The sequence below is a fragment of the Chiloscyllium plagiosum genome, chromosome 27, assembly GCF_004010195.1.
Source record: "Chiloscyllium plagiosum isolate BGI_BamShark_2017 chromosome 27, ASM401019v2, whole genome shotgun sequence".
Classification (NCBI taxonomy): Eukaryota; Metazoa; Chordata; class Chondrichthyes; order Orectolobiformes; family Hemiscylliidae; genus Chiloscyllium; species Chiloscyllium plagiosum.
In genome coordinates this window covers 35832103-35853864 of record NC_057736.1, presented here as the reverse complement: position 1 = coordinate 35853864, position 21762 = coordinate 35832103, and the positions used below count along the sequence as shown (strand labels likewise).

Sequence of the window (21762 nt, the reverse complement as noted above, 5' to 3'; positions counted from 1 at the left end):
TAGCCTTCTTTGCTATTCACTACACCTCCAGTTTTGATGTCATCTGCAAACTTACTAACCATACCTCTTATGTTCCCATCAAAATCATTTATATAAATGATGAAAAGCAGTGGACCCAGCACTGATCCTTGCAGCAACCACCAGTCACAGGCCACCAGTCTGAAAAGCAACCCTCCACCAAGACCTAAAAGCTTTGTAGCAGATTATTCATGACTGGGTCACTTGGTCAGCCATTTCAGAGGGCAGGTAAGAGTCAATCATATTGCTCTAAGTCTAGAATCACAAATAGTCCAGACACAATAAAGACAGCAGATTTCTCTCCCTGAAGGACATGAACAAACCCAGTGGTTATTTATAATAATCCTGTAATTTCAATGTCAATTTAAATTCTCCCTCTGCCACAGTAGTGTTGGAATTCCATTAGCCCAGGACTCTATCACTAGTCAGCTAAAATAATCAGTATGTTAGTGCACCAAAAAGTGTAGTGCTGGAAAAGACAGCAGGTCAGGCAGCATCCAAGGAACAGGAGAGTTGGCATTTTGGGCATAAGCACTTCATCAGGAATATTGGGGAGCACAAAGGGGGCTGAGAGATAAATAGGAGCGTAGGGCTGGGGGCTGGGGGAAGGTAGCTGAGAAGGCAATAAGTAGATGCAGGTCGGGGGTGATAGTGATAAGTCGGAGGGGAAGGTGGAGCAGATAGGTGAAAAGGAAGGTGGACAAGTAGGAAAGGTCAAGAGGCTGGTGCCGAGTTGGAGGGTTGGATCTGGGATGAGGTGGAGAGGGGGGACATTAGGAAATTAGTGAAGTTGATGTTGATGCCATATGGTTGAATGGTCCCAAGGCGGAAGATGAGGCATTCTTCCTCCAGTCGTTGGGTTGCTTGGATTTGATGGTTGAGTAGGCCCAGGACTTGCATATCCTTGGCAGAGTGGGAGAGGGAGTTGAAGTGGTCAGACACAGGACAGTGGGGTTATTTGGTGTATTGGTCTCAGTGTTGTTCCCTGAAATGTTCTGCGAGTTGGTGTCCTGTCTCCCTGATGTAGAGGGGGCCATATCAAGAGCAATAGACACAGTAGATCAGGTGTTTGGATGTGCAGGAAAATCTCTGCCAGATGGAAGAAAGATCCTTTGGGGCCTTGGATGGAGGTGTTCCAAACATTGACTCTCCTGCTCCTTTCCTGACCTGCTGTGCTTTTCCAGCACCACACTTTTTGACTCTGATCTCCAGCATCTGCAGTCCTCACTTTCTTCATGTTACTGCACCCCACAAATTCCAGTAAATGTCTGTAATTCCTGGATCAAATCCATGTATTTTAGTTCAGAGGAACTCAACAGAGAAGTCAGGATGTATCCTCTGATTTTGAGGATCCTCAGGCAAAGTTTCTAAGATTGGATACAACAATGCAACAAAAACAAGTATGTGTCTTCTGAGCTTGAAATCAGTCTCAGAACATTATGTCCAAGGACAGCCAGAAAATGAAGGATGAAACTCAATGCCAGAAGACGCTGTGAGATGTAACAGAAAAAAGTATGTTTCTGTGTTAACAGTCTCCATCCTCCCTGCCCACTGACTGCTTCTGCAAGTGTTCTATCAACATCTTCAATAGAGTTAAACTTCTCTTCTGGCTGAAATCCTTACCACATGGAGAATCACTTGGCAATCTCAGTTTGAAGACACAATGTTGCACAGCAGTCTTAAATTTATCTTGAAGTTCTCCTGCATAACTGTGGTGAAATTAAACAGAGCGTACAAATTTCCAATTTTTACTTTGGGGGGGGGGGGGGGGAGGTGTGAATCAGCTCTCCCTCTTTTTAACCCCTCTATTGACAACAACAAAGTTTTTTTTTAGTATGCAGCTATACTTGAGAGGGGGTAAGTTAGCTCACTTGGCTAGACAGCTGGTTTGGAATGCAGAGTAATAACAGCTGTGTGGATTCAATGTCTGCACTGGCTAAGGTTACCTTGAGGACTGTCCTCCTCAACTTTTGTCCTCATCAACTTTTGTCCTCATCTGTGGTGCAGTGACCTTCAGGTTAAACTACTGCCACCCATCTCTCTCTAATGACAGAAAGTATCCAGTAGAACTATGGTGACTCTTAGTTCTCTAGACCAAATTGAAGGAACCACGTACAATGTGGACTTGAGTGAAAGAAAGAGGAAGTTTATTATCTACTAACTCTGAGAAAAATAATAAAATGCAACATCCAACATAAAAGCACATGTATAAAGCTTAAAAAGAGAAGATGTCTACTACCATAGGAAGATGAAGAAAATGCAGTTTTAAAAGGTTCTAGAGTTGTGTTGTTATAGTTAACCTGAGACCACAGCTTTTTAGTTCATGTCTTGTATCTTCAGCAATCGAAAAATTTGTGCAAGTATTGAATTCTCTGGAAGGTTTTCCAATTTGTTTTATCATTGGTGCTGGTTTTTAAAGAAAGAGAGAGAGTTGCCCAATCCCCACTATTCCTAATAATTTACTTGCTCTGCCAAGCAGCTACATGCGATTTATTTGCATGTTCCTGAGTCTGTCTCCATTGTCTTTGCAATTTAGATAGTTGCAGGTAACCTTTCATATCCAATATGTATAATCTATCATACATGTCTAAATTAAAACAGGAGATATCAATTTTGTGATGCTTGACTCAGTTGGTTTCATGCCTTTTGATTAAATGGGAATTTCAGTTCAGATAATTTTATTTATTCCACACTGGCTTCCAAACCTGTAGAAGTCTGTGGTCAAGTGATCAGCTACAGCTATTTTAAATGTTTCTTCCTTTATAAAAAACACCTTTAGTCCATAAATGTCTCATGTACTAAATCAGATAATGGAAGTTGAAACTTGATAGTTCACATTAACCACCATTGTGACAACTTTGAACTTTTGTAAAAAGTGAACAATGTATTTTGATGATCACAACATACTTAAGAATGTGACTAATCCTAACAAGGTACCTAATGATATCAAAATAGAACTCAATATTTCTTTTAGTTATTAATGTAGAATAGAGAGAATGATTCAGAAATCATTTGTTCCGCACTTTCAGATAATGCAAAAGCTGCAAGGAGAGGAGCTGAGTATATGGTCACTTAATTAAAAATGATCAAAAATGAACTGTAGTTGATACATTTGCTATCAACCATCTGTAAAACTTTATACATCTGAATCAAAAGCAAGTGATTGACTTCAACAATACACAAAGAGATTGTTGAATAAATAATTGCCATGGAAAAATACATTAAAGATATCTTGGTGCTTGATGGCAGGAACATTATAGGACCACCCCTCACACAACTACAGGGATAGCTCCAGCAGAGTTACTAATGGGGAGAAGACTGCTCATTAGGTTAAACTTGATCTTCCTGGATCTGAAGGGAAGGGGGGAGGATGAAATAGCATCAGGAATGCCAATACTGGATACAAAGGTCAGCTAAGCGAGAGACACAGTTTACTTCAGGGGACAAAGTTTGGCGTTGAAACCATAGGAATGGTCCTGCATGAGTAAGAGGCATGATCGACATGTGGTCAATTTGACGACATGTCTTTTAATGTGATTAATTTGGTCTTTTTTTTAAGCATTTCAAAAAATACATTTTCTGGAAGAATTTACATGGACTCAATGATTCTTCAACAGACAGGCAGCAACAAGCAATTTGCTAAAGCAAAAGTAAACATGAGGATGCTCTTTATTTTGAGAGATGGCAAACAGCCTGAGGCAATATCTCAAACTATAAACTGCTCTGAATACTCTACAATAAGCTCCTGGGTGGGATCAGGAGTGAAGCATGGATATAGAATTATGGGCGGCATGGTGGCTCAGTGGTTGGCACTGCTGTCTCATGGCACCAGAGACCAGGGTTTCATTCCAGCCTCTGGCAACAGTTTGTGTGGAGTTTGCAATTTCTCCCTGTGTCTGCGTGGGTTTCTCCGGGTGCTCCCACATTCCATGCTAAAATTGCCTATAATGTTCAGGGATGTGCAGGTTAGGTGCATTAGTCAGGGGTAAATGTAGAGTATTAATGTAGGGGAATGGGTCTGGGTGGGTTACTCTTCGAAGAGTTGTTGTGGACTGCTTGGGCCAAATGGCCTGTTTCTGCACTGGAGGGATTCAATGAATATATTCTGCCGTAAGCACAATATGAAACTGGATCATACTCTGACTCTAAATATAGAGGTTCAACAAAAATCATTCAGTGACTGTTAATGAATCAATGTATTCATTACTGAGATCTCAAAGGATAGATTGCTGTCTCCTTCACAAACAACCTGAGGTAACACTATCAAATTTTAACATACATTCACTACACCATTGTAGCAGTGCACAGTCTAGCCTGGGCCAGAGCAGGCATGAATAAATGGGGCTTATTTTTAAGGTAGGAGGAGAAAGGTTTAGAAAAGACATGAGAGGCAACTATTTTACACAGAATGGTTCATGTGTGGAATGAACTGCCAAAGGAAGTGGTGGGTACAGGTACAGCTACAACATTTAGAAGACATTTAGATAACTTCCTGAATAGGAAAGGCTTGAAGGGATTTGGGACAAACACAGGTGGACTAGTTTAGTTTGGGATTGTGGACTGGTTGGACCGCTGGGTCTGTTTCCATGCTGTATAACTCTATGACTTTATAACTAGTTTAGGGGTTGGCACAGCATTGATTCTCTCTTCCAGTTTTGTGTCTCGGTTTCTGGACTGTTACTCTAGATCTTCCAAAGAGAGAGATTATTGAGTGACATATAGAGATGTGTTGATCAAACGTTTGCTTTGGATCACGCTAATATTTTCCAGAATGCTACATTTTTATCAGAGCTCACTGACAACTGACATGGCAAATTCCAATAAAATTACTTTCACAATAACATAGGTCTCAGGAGCAGAAGTAGGCCATTCAGCCTGAAATCACTCCTCGAACGCCGATATCTTGTCATCAAGTCCCCCTTTGTTTATACATGCATAGTATATAATACTTACCCAGCTAGCTCAGAGCCAGCTCCTCGAGTGAACAGAGCCCCTGAAACTCCTGTGTATATCTGTCAGCTAAGGCTCCCTGTTTGGAACAGGCTAACAGCCCCAATCAGGGAACTTATAATCTATGAGGTCCACCTGACTGGCCTCGTTCCTATCAGTGTATCCTCCTCTCTTGGAATGTAGGCCCATTCTTTTTCTTGAAGCTTCTACTGGGGCATTGTGTCACCAAACTGGTTCCTCTGACTGTGCCTCAGATTCTGGCAGTCTGTCCTAGACTGTAGGCCGCCCCTTGCGCCTAGAGCGTCTCAGCTGAAATTCTTCTTCCTCAGGCGGTAACAGTATTGGGGCTGCGACATCTGCCGTGTCCCTCTTGGCCTCAGAGGTTCCTCCGACACTAAGCAGAGAGGGAGAACCCACAAGTTCTGACAGCTTTGCCAGATGTTCTGAGGAACCAGATATGTTTTTGCTCCCTGCCCCGTTTGCAAGGCTGCAGCTTTCATGTGGTCCACATGCTTGTTCAGCACTGTCTCACTGGCCCAAACTTTGCACATCACGGGACCTGACCTCACTTCAACCATAGCCTCATGCAGGGCCATTACCGTGGTTTTGACAGCAAACTTTTTTCCATGAAGTAAAGCACCTGTCTTGCTTAGAGGAGTCTTGTGTCTGGTATTGGAATTCCCCATGCCATTTCATCCTCCCTCCCAGGTCCAGGATGATCAGACTTATGCTGGTGTGGAGTCGTCTCCCCATAAGCAACTATGCTGGAGATGTCCCTCGAGTTGCATGAGCAGTGGTCCTGTAATCAAACAGGAACTGGGATCGTTTGGTATCGAGTGAAGCTGTAGGCTATTTGTTTAAGCCTACCTTCAAAGTTTGGATTGTTCTGTCTGCCAGACCATTGGATGATGGACGGTCTGGAGCTGTCCTTCCGTGCCAAATGACATTTGACTTTTGGAAACACACAAAAGCTCTGCTGGTTAATGATAGCCCCTTGTCTGTGACCAACACCTTTGCGAATCCGTGAATTGCAAAAGATGCAAAGAAAAAGACTTTTCAATCATCGACCCTGTGTTTGACAAATTAACTCTATGCATGAGCAACCATTTCGAATGGATATCCCCAATGACTAAAATCATAGAGTCAATGAGAGGACTGGCATAGTCAACGTGTGACCAAGTACAGGGTTTACCCAGCCATTCCCATGAATGCGAGGCAGTAATGTGTCCTTATTGACATTCTGGGCAGTGCCCAACCAATGTGGCAATGTTGGCATCAGATATAACTTCTTGCCAGTGTCTTCATTTTGGAAACATTTGGATGACCTTGGTAGATTTCAGCCGTTATCTGGTGGTGACCGTTTGCTCGAGACAATCGTTCTTGCTCCCCATAATGAAATGTCATTCTCTTTTGTGATCTGGTTTCCCTGGATCCAGAGAGGTTTCAATTCTGGTTGTGATGGCCCTTTTTGCTTGTCCCATCACCACCAGCTGTTTTAGTTTTGCCAGGACTGAACCATTGTGTGTCCACAGTCTGGTATTGTCAACAGTGACTGGGTGTCCAGAAAGTTTAATACCAGAAATGACTGCTCTAGCGATGACACCACCGGTCATGGATCTTCCGGGGAGAAGCGGCTCAAAGCATTGCCATTTTCTAACAATAAAGCCCGTCATCATACGCGTTTGAAGTCCAATTCAGCTTCAGCTATTAGACACATTTGCATGGTCACATCATTAATCCCAGCATCCCACACTCGTCACCACTAAAGTAACCTCACAAAAGCCAGTATCCTTTCACCAAGCCATCCTTCACTTATATGTGCACTGACTCAGCTAGGTCAGAGCTGACCCTAGAGTGAACAGAACCCCTGACGTGCCCATTCTTCTTTGTCAGCTGGGGCTCCCTGATTGGACTAGGTTAACAGCCCCAGTCAGGGAACTCATATTCTATGAGATCCTCCTGACTGACATTGTTCCAATCTCTGTACAGCCATTTGAGCCTGCTCCACCATTCATTAAGACCATGGGTGATCTGGTTATGGTCTCATCTCCTCTTTCCTCGCTGTGCTCCACACGCCTCACATATACGCCTTGCCAACTTGTCAGTCAAGAATCTAACTCAAGCCTAAATAAATTCAACGATCCAGGCCCCACCACTTTCTAAGTAGGGAAGAGAATTGCACAGGCCAATGATAATCTTAGAGAAAACTATTTTCTCTCTCTTTGTTTTAAAAGGGCAAGCTCTTAATTTTAAACTATATCTCTTAGTTTTAGTCTCCCAAACAACAGAAAATATCCTCCAGGCGTCCAACCTTTTCAGTTCCCTTAAGATTTTCTATGTTTTCATAAGATCTCTCTCATTCTAAACTAGGCTCCAACAGTGACTCACCTAACCTTTCAACATGTCTTCATAAGAGAAGCTCTTCATCTCAGAATGAGTTGTAGAAATCTTCTCTGAACTGCTTCTAATGCATTCATCTTTTTCAAATAATGAGACCAAAGCCGAACACAGTTTCTAATTCTATTTGCATTAAGTGCTAACATTCTATTTGACTTTCTAGTCAGTTGGTGCAACCACACACCAGCATTCTTTAACATATGTACTGGGACATCCAAATCCCTCTACATCTTCAAGTTCTTGAATCTTTCATGAGCTATATGACATACTATTCTTCTAATCTTATTGCCGTTGTGCACAAGTTCACATTTTCCCACATCTGCCAATTGTTCTCCCAGTCTGAAAACTTTTCTTTACCCCCTTTTGCTAATTTACTTTCCTACATATCTTGCTGTCATTAACACATTTAGCTACCATACAGCTGGCCCTTTTATCCAAATTAGTATAGACCACCCGATAATTGAGGACCCAGCGATAGTTCCTGTGGCACTCCACTTTACGTACTGCCAAAGTGAAAAATTGTCCGCACTTTCTGCCTCCTGTTAGTTAAGTAATTCTTTATCCGTGCTGATATGTTACCCCAACTCCATGTGTTGTGTGTAATGTTACTGTCACACCTTACTGAATTGGAAATCCAAGTTTACCACAGCTACAGATTTCGCTTTAGCCACTTTGGTTAGAACTTCCTCAAAGGACTTGAATAAATGAGTTAAACATGATTTCCCTTGTTCGAAACCAGATTGATTTGAATTTTATTTTGTCATAATATCCTGCTGGTCAGGAGCCAGTAACAGAACCATCGTCACTAAAACTTAATGACTTCAAATTCAATAACAAAGAAAAACAATAAAGAATAATAATGTACATTTGAAAATTATTCATGAAGTACCTGTCTGAGTAACCTGTTCACTGCAGCCATGATCCACTCCGTTCCTTATTGCATGATCTTTCCTCTGTTGGCGTGTGACATGCTGAGACTGGATTGCTACTTTTGACATCTTGGGTTTCAATGTTTCATCCATCTCCTTGCTCTCCACTGTCTGCTCACTGCAATCATCACACATCTGCAGAATTCAATGAGGAACAGCAGATTGTTCTGAGTTTTATTTTATCGTTTTCCTTGTTTTGCTTCATAGTAATCAAGGATTCATAATCCGCAAGATTTATTGGATTGCAATATCATGTCACTAGTACTAAATGCAGCAAGGTACAAATCAGTCAGCATTTGGAAGAGAAAAAGTAGTAAACGTTTCAGGTGAGAAGGTGTGGCAAAGATTTTCACTGGAAGTGCTTAAATGATCTTTTCCCTTTAAAATCTGACTGACTTAATGCTCAAACAGCTTGATTTTAAATTAAGCTTTCCAGCATATTTTACTTACATTTTGAATGTAATGTTTTACTCTAAAGCCTGTTACACATCAGTATGAAACTGGCTGCAGTGACAAAACCTTCACTGTAGGGTACCCACTACTCAAGTCAAGTGCAGCTGCGGTTGTGGGCAAATTGCAGAATATATCAGCCATACTCTATCCACAGCCTTTTGTTAGGTAAAGTAGCATGGGATGTGTCACCAAGAAGGGAACTGAAATTAAGATGCAGACCAGCTCTGAGTGTCAGAATAAGCTGCGGATTGAATGTTCCTATGCTTTTATGTACACTTCTTGTAATGCTTGTTACACCACACTAAGCTGTTAACACTTCTACTACTTTTAAAGGGGAGGCAATGGCTTAATGATATTATCACTAGATTAGGAATCCACGGGTGGCACAGTGGCTAGCACTGCTGCCTCACAGCGCCAGGGACCTGGGTTCGATTCCAGCCTCGGGCGACTGTCTGTGTGGAGTTTGCACATTCTCCTGGTGTCTGTATGGGTTTCCTCCCACAGTCCAAAGATGTGCAGGTCAGGTAAATTGACCTAGCTAAATTGCTCATAGTGTGTTAGGTGCATTAGTCAGAGGGAAATGGGTCTGGGTGGGTTACTGGTCGATGTGGGCTGTTGGGTCGAAGGGCCTGTTTCCACACTGTTGAGAATCTAATCTAATTAAAACACTCAGCTAATGTTCTATGGACCTGGGTTCAAATCCCACCAACCCAAATGGTGGAATTTGAATTCAATAAGAAAAGAATTTGCAATTAAAAATCTACTGTTGATTATTGGGAAAAACTGATTCGTTAATGCCCTTCAGAGAAAGAAATCTGTCATCCTCACCTGGTCTGGCCTACTGTAACTCTAGACCACAACAATGTGGTTGACTCTCAAATACCCTTGGTAATGGCCTAGCAAGCCACCCAGTTCTACCGGTTGCTACGAAGTCTCAAAGAAATGAAACTAGACAGATCACCTGGCCTTGATCTAGATACCAAAAAAGACAACATCAGAAATAGCCTTGTTGACCCTGCAAAGTCCTCCTTGTTGACATCTGCGGGCTAGTGCCAAAATTGGGTGAGCTGTCTCATAGACTAGTCAAGAAATAGCCTGACATGGTCATACTCATAGAATCATGCCTCATAGACAATGTCCAGACACTACCATTACCATCCCTGGATATGTCCTTTCCCACCTGCAGGACAGACCCAGCAGAGATGGTAGCACAGTAGTATGCAGTCGAGAGGGAACTGAAATAGAAGTCCTCAACATTGACTCTGAACCCCATGAAATCTCATGGCGTCAGGTTAAACATGGGTGAGGAAACCTCCTACTGACTACCATGTAATGTCCTCCGTTAACTGATGAATCGATACTCCTCCATGTTGAAGAACACTTGGAGGAAGCACTAAGGATGGAAAGGGCACAAAATGTATCCTGGATGGGGCATTTCATTGTCCACCACCAAGAGTAGCTCAACAGCAGTACTACTGAATGAGCTGGTCGGCCCTAAAGGACATAGCTGCTAGATGGCAGGTGCTGAGGGAACCAACAAGAGGGGAAAAATATATTTGAACTAATCCTTATAAATCTGCCGGCTGCAGGTCCATAAGTCCATAACAATATCAGTAAGAGTGACCACCACACAGTCCTTGTAGAGATGAGGTCCTGCCTTCACATTGAGAATAACCTCCATCGTGTTGTGTGGCACTACGGCCATACTAAATGGGACAGACTTTGAACAGATATAACAACTCAAGACTGGGCATCCACGAGGTGCTATGGGCCATCAACAGCGCAGGATTGTACTCCAGTATAATCGGTAGCCTCATGGTCCAGCATAACCCCCAGTCAACCATTACCATCAAGCCAGGGAATCAACCCTTGTTCAATGGAGGTTGCAGGAGGCCATGCCAAGAGCAGCACTGGACAGATGGTGTATCACCCTGATGAAGCTACCAAACAGGACTACTTGCATGCCAAACATTGTAAGCAGCAAGTGATTGACAGGGTTAAGTGATCCTATAACCAACAGATCGGATCTGAGCTCAGCAGTCCTGCCACATCCTGTCACGAATGGTGTTGGACAATTAAACAACTCACTGGAGGAGGAGGCTCCACAGTGATGGAAGAGCTCAGCACATCAATGATAAGGTTGAAGCATTTGCAGTAATCTTCAGCCAGAAATGCCATTTCAGCTCCCTCCAGCAGTGCCCATCATTACAGATACCAGTCTTCAACCAATTCAATTTACTCCACGTGACATCAGAAACAATTGGAAGCACCGAATACTGCAAAGGCTATGGGCCCTGACAACATTCCAGCTATTGTACTGAAGACATGTGCTCCAGATCTTGCCGCTCCCCTAGCCAAGCTGTTCCAGTACAGTTACAACACTGGTATCTACATGCCAATGTGGAAAATTGCCCTGGTATATCCTGTACTTAAAAAGCAGGACAAATCCAATCTGGCCAATTATCACCCCTCAGCGTCCTCTCAATCAGCAGTAAAATGATGTAAAGCTTCATCAATAGTGCTATCAAGAGCACCTGCTCAGCAATAATCTGCCCAGTTTAGGCTCTGCCAGGGCCACTCAGCTGCTGACCTCATTACAGCCTTGATTCAATCATGAAGAAAAGAGCTGAATTCCAAAGGTGAGGTGACAGTGGCGTCCCTTAACATCAAGGCGGCACTTGACCAAATGTGGCATCATGGAGCTTCAGCAAAACAGGAATCAATGGATATCAGGGCCAACTTTCCAATGGTTGGAGTCAGAGGAGGATGATCATGGTTATTGGAGGTCAATCATCTCAGCTCCAGAACATCTCTACAGGATTTTCTCAGAGTAGTGTCCTGGGCACAACCACCTTCAGCTGCTTTGTCAATGGCCTTCCCTCCAACATAAGATCATAAGTGGGAATATTCGGTAATGATTGCATAACGTTCAGCAATATTCGCAATTCCTCAGACACTGAAGCAGTCCATGTTCAAATGAAGTAAGATTTGGACAACATCCAAGCTTGAGCTGACAAATGGCAAGTAACATTTGCACCACACAAATGCCAGGCTTGAGCATCACCAATAAGAGACAATCTAACCACTGCCCCTTGGTGGTGTTACCATCACTGAATCCCCAACTATCAATATCTTGTGAGTTACCATTGACCTAGAAACTCAACTGGACTCACCACATAAACACGGCGGCTATAAGAGCAGTTCAGAGGTGATAAATACTGCGACAAGTAATTCACCTCCTGACCCACTCTAGCCTGTCCACCACTGACAAGTCAGGAGTGTGATGAAATACTCCACACTTGCCTGGATGAGTGCAGCCCCAACAACATGGAAGAAGCTTGACACCATCCAGAATAAAGTAGCCCACTCAATTGGCACCACCGACACTCAGTAGCAGCAGTGTTTATGATCTACTGGATGGACTGCAGAAATTCACCAAAGATTCTCATATAGAACCTTCCAAACCCACAACCACATCTATCTAGAAGGACAAGGGCAGCAGATAAGTGGGAACACCACCACCTTCAACTTCCCCTCTAAGTCACTCACCATCCTGATTTGGAAATATATTACCATTCCTTCACTGTCGCTGGGTAAAAATATTGGAATTCTCTCCCTAAGGATATTATGGGTCAACCCATAGCAATGGACTGCAGCAGTTTAAGAAGGCAGCTCACCACCCCCTTCTCAAGAACAACTAGGGATGGGCAATAAATGCTGGCCAGCCAGCGATGCCCACACCTCGCAAATGAATAAGAAAAAAGCAATTCTCTAATTCACCATGCACAAGGGATTTACTACTAATATAATAAATGTGTTTGAAAGCTTTCAAGTAAGTTCAAGACTTTATTAGTATTAACTCTTATTTACTTACTGTTGAATATTCATTCAGAGCAAAATACTCCCAAATGCACAAAGGCCAGAATACACCAGAAGTAGGAGACTGGGGAGAGGTGCTAGTAAAATGGAGAGGATTGGGGGGAGGAGGATGGGACCTGTGCCAGAACGGCTTAGTAACCATGCCCTGGATGGCCAAGGCATTTCATCTACAGTGGGATAAGCCAATTCGAAACAAGTTGCTATCACAAAGAGGTGGAAAGCAAACTTAAGCATTCAAATACCCCATTGGACCATTTTACCGCCCCTGTCAGCATTTTGCCAATAACTCAGCACTGGATGGGGAAGTTTCCATTTAAATGCAGGCAGCTGGAGTGGGTGAGGAAAAGCATTCAAGGAGTGGACGCTGTACAGAGTGATGAACTTGGAGAGGATTTCCCTCTGTGAATATAATTTGTGTATTTTAAGAAACACCTTTTCGGTCTATCTGGTGCAAACTACCAAGCACCTGCCTTTCTCAGACATAGCCACTGTTCCTGGTGACGCCGCTGAACTGATGGAATTCTGATCAGGCTGGCAGCTCTATCACGTGGGTATGGGGAGGAGCTCACCAATGACCCACCCATTGTGAAAGTAAGAGGGCAATCCCATTGGCCAGCTGTGGATACTGCCAATGCACTGTTCTTTCCAAGATGCCAACCTTATTAAGAAAACGCTGCCTCATTAACGGCATTTTGTCATATCCTTGGATTTGTTATGGCACTAAGCAATCCTTATAGAGTCTTCTGAGGTCAGGAAAGGATTAATTATATTTAAGAAACATTATACTATAGCTTTACTCTGCCATGAAACTTCATGAAGTTGGAAGACCATGTGACATTGTAATACTTCTTTTGATAATGTATTATATTACCCTGTCGTTCAGTCAGACTTAACCTCTTATACTACACTCCACCACCACCGCCCCCACTCCCCAGTCTCTGATTTTATTCATTATATTATATGTTCTACAAGGTAATGGTTCTGAAGCAATTAACATTGGACACTGCAGTAGGCTCTACTCACTCTGAGGAGAAAGTGAGGATTGCAGATGCTGGAGATGAGAGTCCAAATGTGTGGTGTCGGAAAGCACAATCGGTCAGGTAGCATCCAAGTAGCAGGAGGGTCAACGTTTTGAACATAAGCTCTTTATCAGGAATTCCTTTTTCCTCATCAGGAACACTTTTTGACTCCACTCACTCTGATGAGATTACACTGGCCCAGATGGGATATCACACAGATTTATATCTATAGCTCTCCTTATAATCTTAGTAACAATGGCAAAACCTTCGTAAGTGCCTGAATAATGAGGGCAAAGGCGAGAAAGGCATGAGAGGCGGTGAGTGAGGATCTTCTGAACGTCAAAAGTAAAAAAAAAATTCCATTCTGCAACCAAGTATTGAACGGCGAGTTGAGATTCTCACTGGTGAGCAGTGAGAGGTCTATTTTCATGCATTAGCAACCATTAACATCCTGATTATAACTATCCTGCCCCATCAATATGCAGCTTTCAATATTTCCACATGACAGGTAGAACCTGGAGGGTATCAAAATCCAATGCGGAAGTCAGAGCAGTAACTATGTGACTCCAGCTTATTGCTTGTCCTCCAGACCTCCATCAGTCACCAAAATCGCAAGGTATACTCCAGTTACCTAATTCCTTTTACTTGATGTACCAAGGCCAATTGACAGGAACCGTGTAAGGCAGCTGTGGCCTGACAGCACCTTGACTGGGGGTACAGATGCCAGGAATGCTGGGAAGTCCCAGCAGTGGCTAATACTTATGTCTGTGGTAGGAAAATACTATAGTGGGCCACCATAACAATGTGGTGCAAAGGTAATAAAGCAAGGTTGGGAAGGTAGCGTAAGAAAGCCCGCAAAGGCTTAAAGAGAGAAACCACCATGAAACTTTCTCAATGCCTAATGAACCAGTTATTGTTGCAAGATAAACTATGCCTTATTCAGTGAAGATCATCTTCTTGTTAAGACACAATAGTTGCTATTTGTCTGCCACTGTACACTATTAAGAACTTAGAACCAGTCATTGGAAAGACGATTAGTTAAAGAGCCATAGAGTTATACAGCTCGAAAACTGACCCTTTGGTCTAACCAGTCCATGCCAACCATCATGTGATAACATCTTTTTATCCACAAACACCACGGTACACATTTGAGATTTGTGTGTGTGGGTGAATCTGTATGATTGCTTGTGACTTGTGTGTGCTTGAGTGTTTCCATGCGTTTGTCTGAGTGGATATATGTGTGAATAAATGTGGATATCGGTGTGGTGGTGTGTGTGCATGTGTTGAGAGAAGAATGTATGTGGAGATGGAAGGGAAGCATTGCTAGTTTGTTAGCTCAGAATATGATAGAAGTTCACTGTAACATATTTATATGTGCCTGACTGAATCTACTATGCCTGTGTTTTATAGATTATCACTGGTTATAACTTTAAATTGATAAATATTGTTCTTGAATGTTTAAGTGTGAAGGTGGCATTGTCATGGATGCATTGAATGCACGTTTAAAGATTAGGAATATTGGATTCTAAAGCTGGAAAGGAAGAAATAGTTTGATTACCTGCTCTTTGGTGTCACTCCCTTCTGTCAATAAGTAGTGCTGTCTGTATTCCCACTCCATTTGCAGTTTGGCCAGTCCTGATCTAATGCATTCAATGTCATTTTCAATTCTTATAATTCTCTTCCTCGACTCTTTACTTTCCTCTTGCAAGCTAATGAACTTTTGAATCACCCCATCTGCAGAAACATTAAATCAAACATAAGTGAATGAAGGAGACTGGCAAAAAACAACTAAGCATTGGTTATGGTAGCTGTTGATTACAATATTGGACTGGTAGTATCAGAGAGTCATACAGCATGGTAACAAACCTCAAAGGCTTGGAGTTAGAAGCAGAAAAAGCTGGAAAAATTGAGCAGGTTAGATAGCAGCTGTAGAGAGAGAAACAAGGTGAATGTTTCAAGGCCCCTCAGTTATGATGCAGGGTACAATACTTTTAAGTATTTACTGTTTCTCTCTCCACAGATCTGTCTGACCTACTGAACACTTTCAACACTTTTAGCTTTTATTTCAAATTTCAAACATTTGCTGTATTTTGCTTTTCTAATGAAATGGTCCTTAATAACAATTCCATCACAAGAGCCACAGAATTTAAAGTAAATTAGTAAAATAAATCAGAAAACTATCAAACTTTCAAAAAAAACCTCACTAATTCTGTTTTTGGGGATGAAATCTGCTGTCCTTAACTGACCTGATCGACATATGACTCTAGTTGGTGACTCTTAGTTGACCTCTGAAGTGGCCTAGCAAGCAAATAATTCAATTTTATTCCAGGAAGTGCCTCAGCTCCACCTTCTCAAGCACAATAAATGGTGGCTTTGCTAGCAACACCTTCGTCCCATGAATGAATATGGAAGACACAACATTGGCCTTGATTAAGATATACTGCATGAAGCTCACTTTACCACCAATGTATTTCCATTAAAATTTGCTTAAAATTATTTGTGCAGAATTTACTGGCTTTGGACCGGTCACCCTTAGAACCTTTAGGTTGGTTTGGCCAAAAATTGTTGTGACCTCAGTATCTGATTAATTCTTGCAACGTCCATGAATTTTATTCATCATATCTGAATGACTTGATCCAAGCAGAAAATTACAGGATTAAATTCCACTTCAGAAACTGAAGCTTGCTACAGAGGGAGCACTGCACAGCCAGAGGTGCGATCTTACAGTAAAGATTTTTAACCAGGATCCCATCCATCTGTTAGAGTGGATTTTAAGGCCAGGCCAATTTCAACTAAAAAGCACTGAAAACCAATTGTTACCCGTGGAAGCTTCCAGTGCACAATCTGGTGGTCCTGTTTTCTCCTTTACAACAGCAAGTTAATCTAAAACATTCTGTATTAGCTGTGAAGCACTTTGGGACATCTGTAGAATGTGAAAAATGCTTTCAATATGCAAGCTGCTTTTCTATTTCAATTGACTTTACAGGAAATGTGACCAGTTAACAAGAGTTCTTTGCTTGTGAATTTGAGGTTTAATATGTTGTGCAAGCATGTCTGTTGCATCACTAACTCATACCAAGTCTGAATATGATGATGATAGATATGAGACTTTCCCACTTCTCAGAATAAAGTATGTGAAAAAAGTGTAAATTTATTTTTTTTTGAAGTAACAGTATTCAAGGATTGAAAATGATTAAAGCTTAACATTGCACTGTCACAGTGCAATCATGCCAAAGCATCAAACAGGCTGCATACAAACCTTAAAGGAAGTGAGGGATTAATTGGCAACATAGCTTTATATATATGAGCAGAATATATAACTAGTGTTTAGTAGGTCAGGCAGCAGTTTTCACTTTGTTCCTTCCTCCACAGATGCTATGTGACTTCTTAAATATTTCCAGCTCCTTCTTTTTATATTTCAGACTGCAAGGATCTGCAATATTTTGCTTTTATACACGTGAAAGCTTTGAAATCTTGACTTATAGTAAGTCACTGAACTTGTCCTTTCAGAGGTTATATTCAAAAAGATGTGGGCCAAAAGAAGTTCCAATTCTCTGGCTCTTGCTCACTTCGAGGATATTCAATGCAGTATCTTCTACATTGTCTTTAGATGTTGCTTTTAACAATCATTAATTAAAATATTACAGCTCACTGGGATCAACTGACAATGGCTCCACGTCTCTTAACTCTGAACGTGAGAATCTGATTATTTTGCAATGAAATCTAATGTGACCAAATTTCTACAAACGCAGAAATGTTGTGGTCTCAAAAAGCCTAATGTTGATTTTGCTCATGGGGGAATATTGGTATCTTTTAGTAATTTTCTCATTTAAAAAAACAGACCTGTCTGCTTTTGCTGTGATTCCAAAGTGAGTGCGAGATCTTCATACAGTTGTCTTGTTGCTGCACTTGGAGCTGGGCCTTTAAACTCAACCTTTAAAGCAAAGCATTTGATGAGTTGCCAAGAATGTAAACAATGGGTTTCACTTTTCACCAACATGCGCCAACAATCAATGAACTCTTTCCATTAGAATACAGCCTGATAAGAGATGGGAAATATTTATATATATTTAAAACTGAGTTCAGAAATAATTAGTGTTAAATCCACATTTATTATCAATTTCTGCTCTTTACGATATAACTTATGCAGATATTCAGAAGTACGGTAAACCATAAAAGATTATCATTTCTTCATGAAAATCTAAACTTATCCAATTTACTTTTGAATCAAGAATACATGAGAGCACAGATTGGTTTCAGTTTGTAATGAGAATTGTGTGTGAGGTTCCTTGAAACCAGTTAATGCAGAAATATCGTTGTGCAGGGACAAAACAAAACATAACCCATGATAACTGCCAGGAGATATTATAAACGTATAGCTCTATTTGCACAATGTGAAGGGTATTTGAAGCCTCTGTATCTAAAATGATAATGGTTAAAATTATATATGTTCTACTTCTTCAATAGGATGACTTGTACATTAAACAGATCTAACTGTGCAAATGTTTACCCTCCAATTCAACATGGCTATGATTATCTTAACCTCCATGAGAGAATGTAGGCAAGGGGATATTTTCTGTCCTACTAATTTGATGGGAGATGTGATGAGAATATAACAAAACTTCCAGTATTATTGGCTCTGTAAATTTGCACATTCAGTTCTCAAGGTGTGCTCAAGGGAAATTAGGTCCACAACTTGTAGAAAGCTAAATAAATTTAAAAGACCTGAAATTAAATAATCCATTTCTTTGTCCTCCAATCAGCTCACACTAAACTCAACATGCTGCACATGTGTCAAGCAGGTATTTACAATTTCAGCATGACTAATTTCTGAGTTTTTACATTGATTTTCAATAAACTGAAAATCATCACCATGCTTAGTCTATTTCTAATTAGTACAATCCATTGTGCAATGTAACAGCGTCTTCTGATCAAAATGGCACAAACGTAATCACCAATGAGTTTGCTTCTATTCTTTTAGATTTCCTTAAATTAAGCTGTATGATCATTCCTGCTCAGATTATTTGAAGAAGTCATAATGGGAACTATTGAAAGAACTTCATTTCATCTTTCTTGGTGGCCATTTTGAGCTGTCTCTGAACACAGAGAGATGTACCTGCCTGGAATTTAAGAAAATAAGTTTTCAAATGGTAATAAATATTTGGAATAAAATTTTTGCAAGCATGGTTTTACAACTCAAGGCAGTGGAGCATTTGGAATCCAATAGTACTAGACTAACAAGTTGTAACCAGGGACAGGTCACCAAAGATTCTTGTCTTCCACTCATCAAGACAAATTTTAGAATGCCAAATTTTATGAAGAAATCACAACAACCTATATTACAGGAGAAGATGGTTTTGATACGTTAGCAGGTTGACTCAGATTGCCGAAGGCAATTCCATGGAGAAACCAGTGGGGAGCCCTAGGTTCCTCATGCTCCTGGGTAATTCAAAATAAAAGGTACAAGGATTGGCTATATTCCTTTTGATGGCAGAGAAAGGAAGAATGCATGTCACTTGTTGCATGCATAAATGAGTGACATTATGAGCTTAAGTCTTTGTCTTAAATTGATTGTTAATGTAGACAGTGATACATTAAGGATTATTCAGCAAGTGCAGTGTTAAGTGAGCGCTATTTTCCATTAATACCATATAATTGATGTATGATTTTCAATATTAGTATGATGCCAATTGCATGGGACATCTGTCCCAATGAATGGCTGAATTAATCAAATGACTTGGTTGTAACAGGCAAAGTATAAACTGTACACAACCAGCCCATGCTTACAAACTCCAATACAAGTGGTCACAGAGATGGGACTCTGTTTTTGGCAGCATTTGTTGGATAATTTTGAATATTATAACAGCTACAATAGCTAATTTTAAGGTAAGATAATCAATTTAAGATATTCAGTGTTGCTCATAATGTGGCTTCGTTACATTTGCTAGAAGTCATCTACATTCACATACCAGAACCTAGTCTCTACAAACAGAAGAACACATGGAGGCTTTTTTGCATTTTGAACTATTTTGAAGCCCATTGTTGTCTTCTTAGCAATGCTTTGAACAATCACCGTCAACTTACCAATCAGTCAGTACCATTTTTCTCCTGTTGTATAAATTGTTGTAATCATTTGAAATTTGACATTCTTGTATTTGTTTTGATGGCAATATGTTTCTCTTTTCAGGAATATTCATGTTATGTATTACCAAGCACCTGCGAGGGTGGGATCAATAATCATTGCTCTTAATGATTGCTTTTCAACAGGCAATTCCTGTGGTGAACACTGATGCCACTATTACATCATTAAACTCAGGGGCTAAGGTTCAGAGTTGGAAAGAAGGATTGAGCTGAATTACCTGTTTTAGGCCAACTGTAACACAAAAGGACAAACAGACATTTTCTGAGCTGAAAATGTGTTGCTGGAAAAGCGCAGCAGGTCAGGCAGCATCCAAGGAACAGGAGAATCGTTGTTTCGGGCATGAGCCCTTATTCCTGAAGAAGGGCTTATGCCCGAAACGTCGATTCTCCTGTTCCTTGGATGCTGCCTGACCTGCTGCGCTTTTCCAGCAACACATTTTCAGCTCTGATCTCCAGCATCTGCAGCCCTCACTTTATCTCAAAAACATTTTCTGAGCCAAAGAGAGTCATAGAGACGTACAGCACGGGAACAGATCCTTCGGTCCAACCTGTCCATGCCATGAGATCTAATCTTGCTAACCAGTCTCCCATGAGAAACTTCGTCGAACACCTTGCTGAAATCCATAAAGTCCATAAAGATCATGTCTACCCCTCTGCCCCCGTCAATCCCCTTTGTTATTTCTTCGAAAAACTCAATCAAGTTCATGAGACATGAATTCCCACGCACATGCTGACTATCCCTAATCAGTCCTTACCTTTCCAAATTCATGTAAATCCTGTCCCTCAGGATTCCCTCCAACAAATTGCCCACCATCGATGTCAGGCTCACCGGTCTATAGTCCCTTGGCCTTTCCTTACCACCTTTCTTACATAGTGGCACCATGTTAGCCTACCTCCAGTCTTCTGGCACCTCATCTGTGACTATTGATGATACAAATATCTCAGCAAAGCGCCCAGCAATCATTTCCGAGCTTCCCAGAATTCTATACCTGATCAAGTCCTGGGCATACATCCATTTTTATGCATTTCAAGACATCCAGCATCTCCTCCTCAGTAATATGGACATTTTTCAAGATGTCAACATCTATTTCCCCACATTCCATGTCTTCCATTTCCTTCTCTACAGTAAACATTGATGCAAAATATCTCCCCACCTCCTGCAGCTCCACACAAAGGCTGCCTTGCTGATCTTTGAGGGACCCTATTCACTCCATCGTTACCCTTTTGTCCTTAATGTATTTGTAAAACCCCTTTGGATTCTCCTTAACTCTATTTGCCAAAGCTATCTCATGTCCTCTTTTGTCCTCTGATTTCCCTCTTAAGTATACTCCTACTTTCTTTAAGGATTCATTCAATCTCTCCTGTCTATACCTGACATGTGCTTCCTTCTTTTTCTTAACCAAACCATCAATTTCTTGAGTCATCCAGCATTCTTGACACCCACCAGCCTTTCCTTTCACCCGAGCAGGAATATACTGTATGTAGACTCTCGTTATCTCATTTCTGAAGGATTCCCATTTTCCAGCCATCCCTTTACCTGCAAACATCTGCCCACAATCAGCTTTTGAAAGTTCTTGCCTAATACCGTCAAAGTAGCCTTCCTCCAATTTAGAACTTCAACTTTTAGATCTGATCTATCCTTTTCCATCACTATTTTAAAACTGATAGAATTATGATCACTGGCCCCAAAGTGCTCACCCACTGACACCTGCCCTGCCTTATTTCCCATAAGTAGGTCAAGTTTTGCATCTACTTTACTAGGTACATCCACATACTGAATCAGGAAATTTTCGTGTACACACTTAACAAATTCCTCTCCATTTAAACCCTTAATGCTATGGCAGTCCCAGTCCATGTTTGGAAAGTTAAAATCCCCTACCATAACCACCCTATTATTCTTAAGGTAACTGAAATCTCCTGACAAATTTGTTTCTCAATTTCCCGCTGACTATTAGGGAGTCTATAAGACAATCCCA

The 21762-nt window shown here is 41.2% G+C and overlaps 1 protein-coding gene across 3 annotated transcripts in view; it reads right to left on the bottom strand.

The window, feature by feature from the left end:
• Window positions 1-21762, bottom strand: part of LOC122563731 — a 73746-nt gene that overhangs the window by 36349 nt on the left and 15635 nt on the right. For all 3 annotated transcript variants that reach the window (XM_043717878.1, XM_043717877.1, XM_043717879.1), the window contains exons 4-6: window positions 17489-17579; window positions 15204-15379; window positions 8255-8429 (exon numbers count right to left, since the gene is read on the bottom strand). In XM_043717878.1, the coding sequence (XP_043573813.1) occupies window positions 8255-8429; window positions 15204-15379; window positions 17489-17579 (442 nt within the window). The remainder of the gene's footprint in view (window positions 1-8254; window positions 8430-15203; window positions 15380-17488; window positions 17580-21762) is intronic.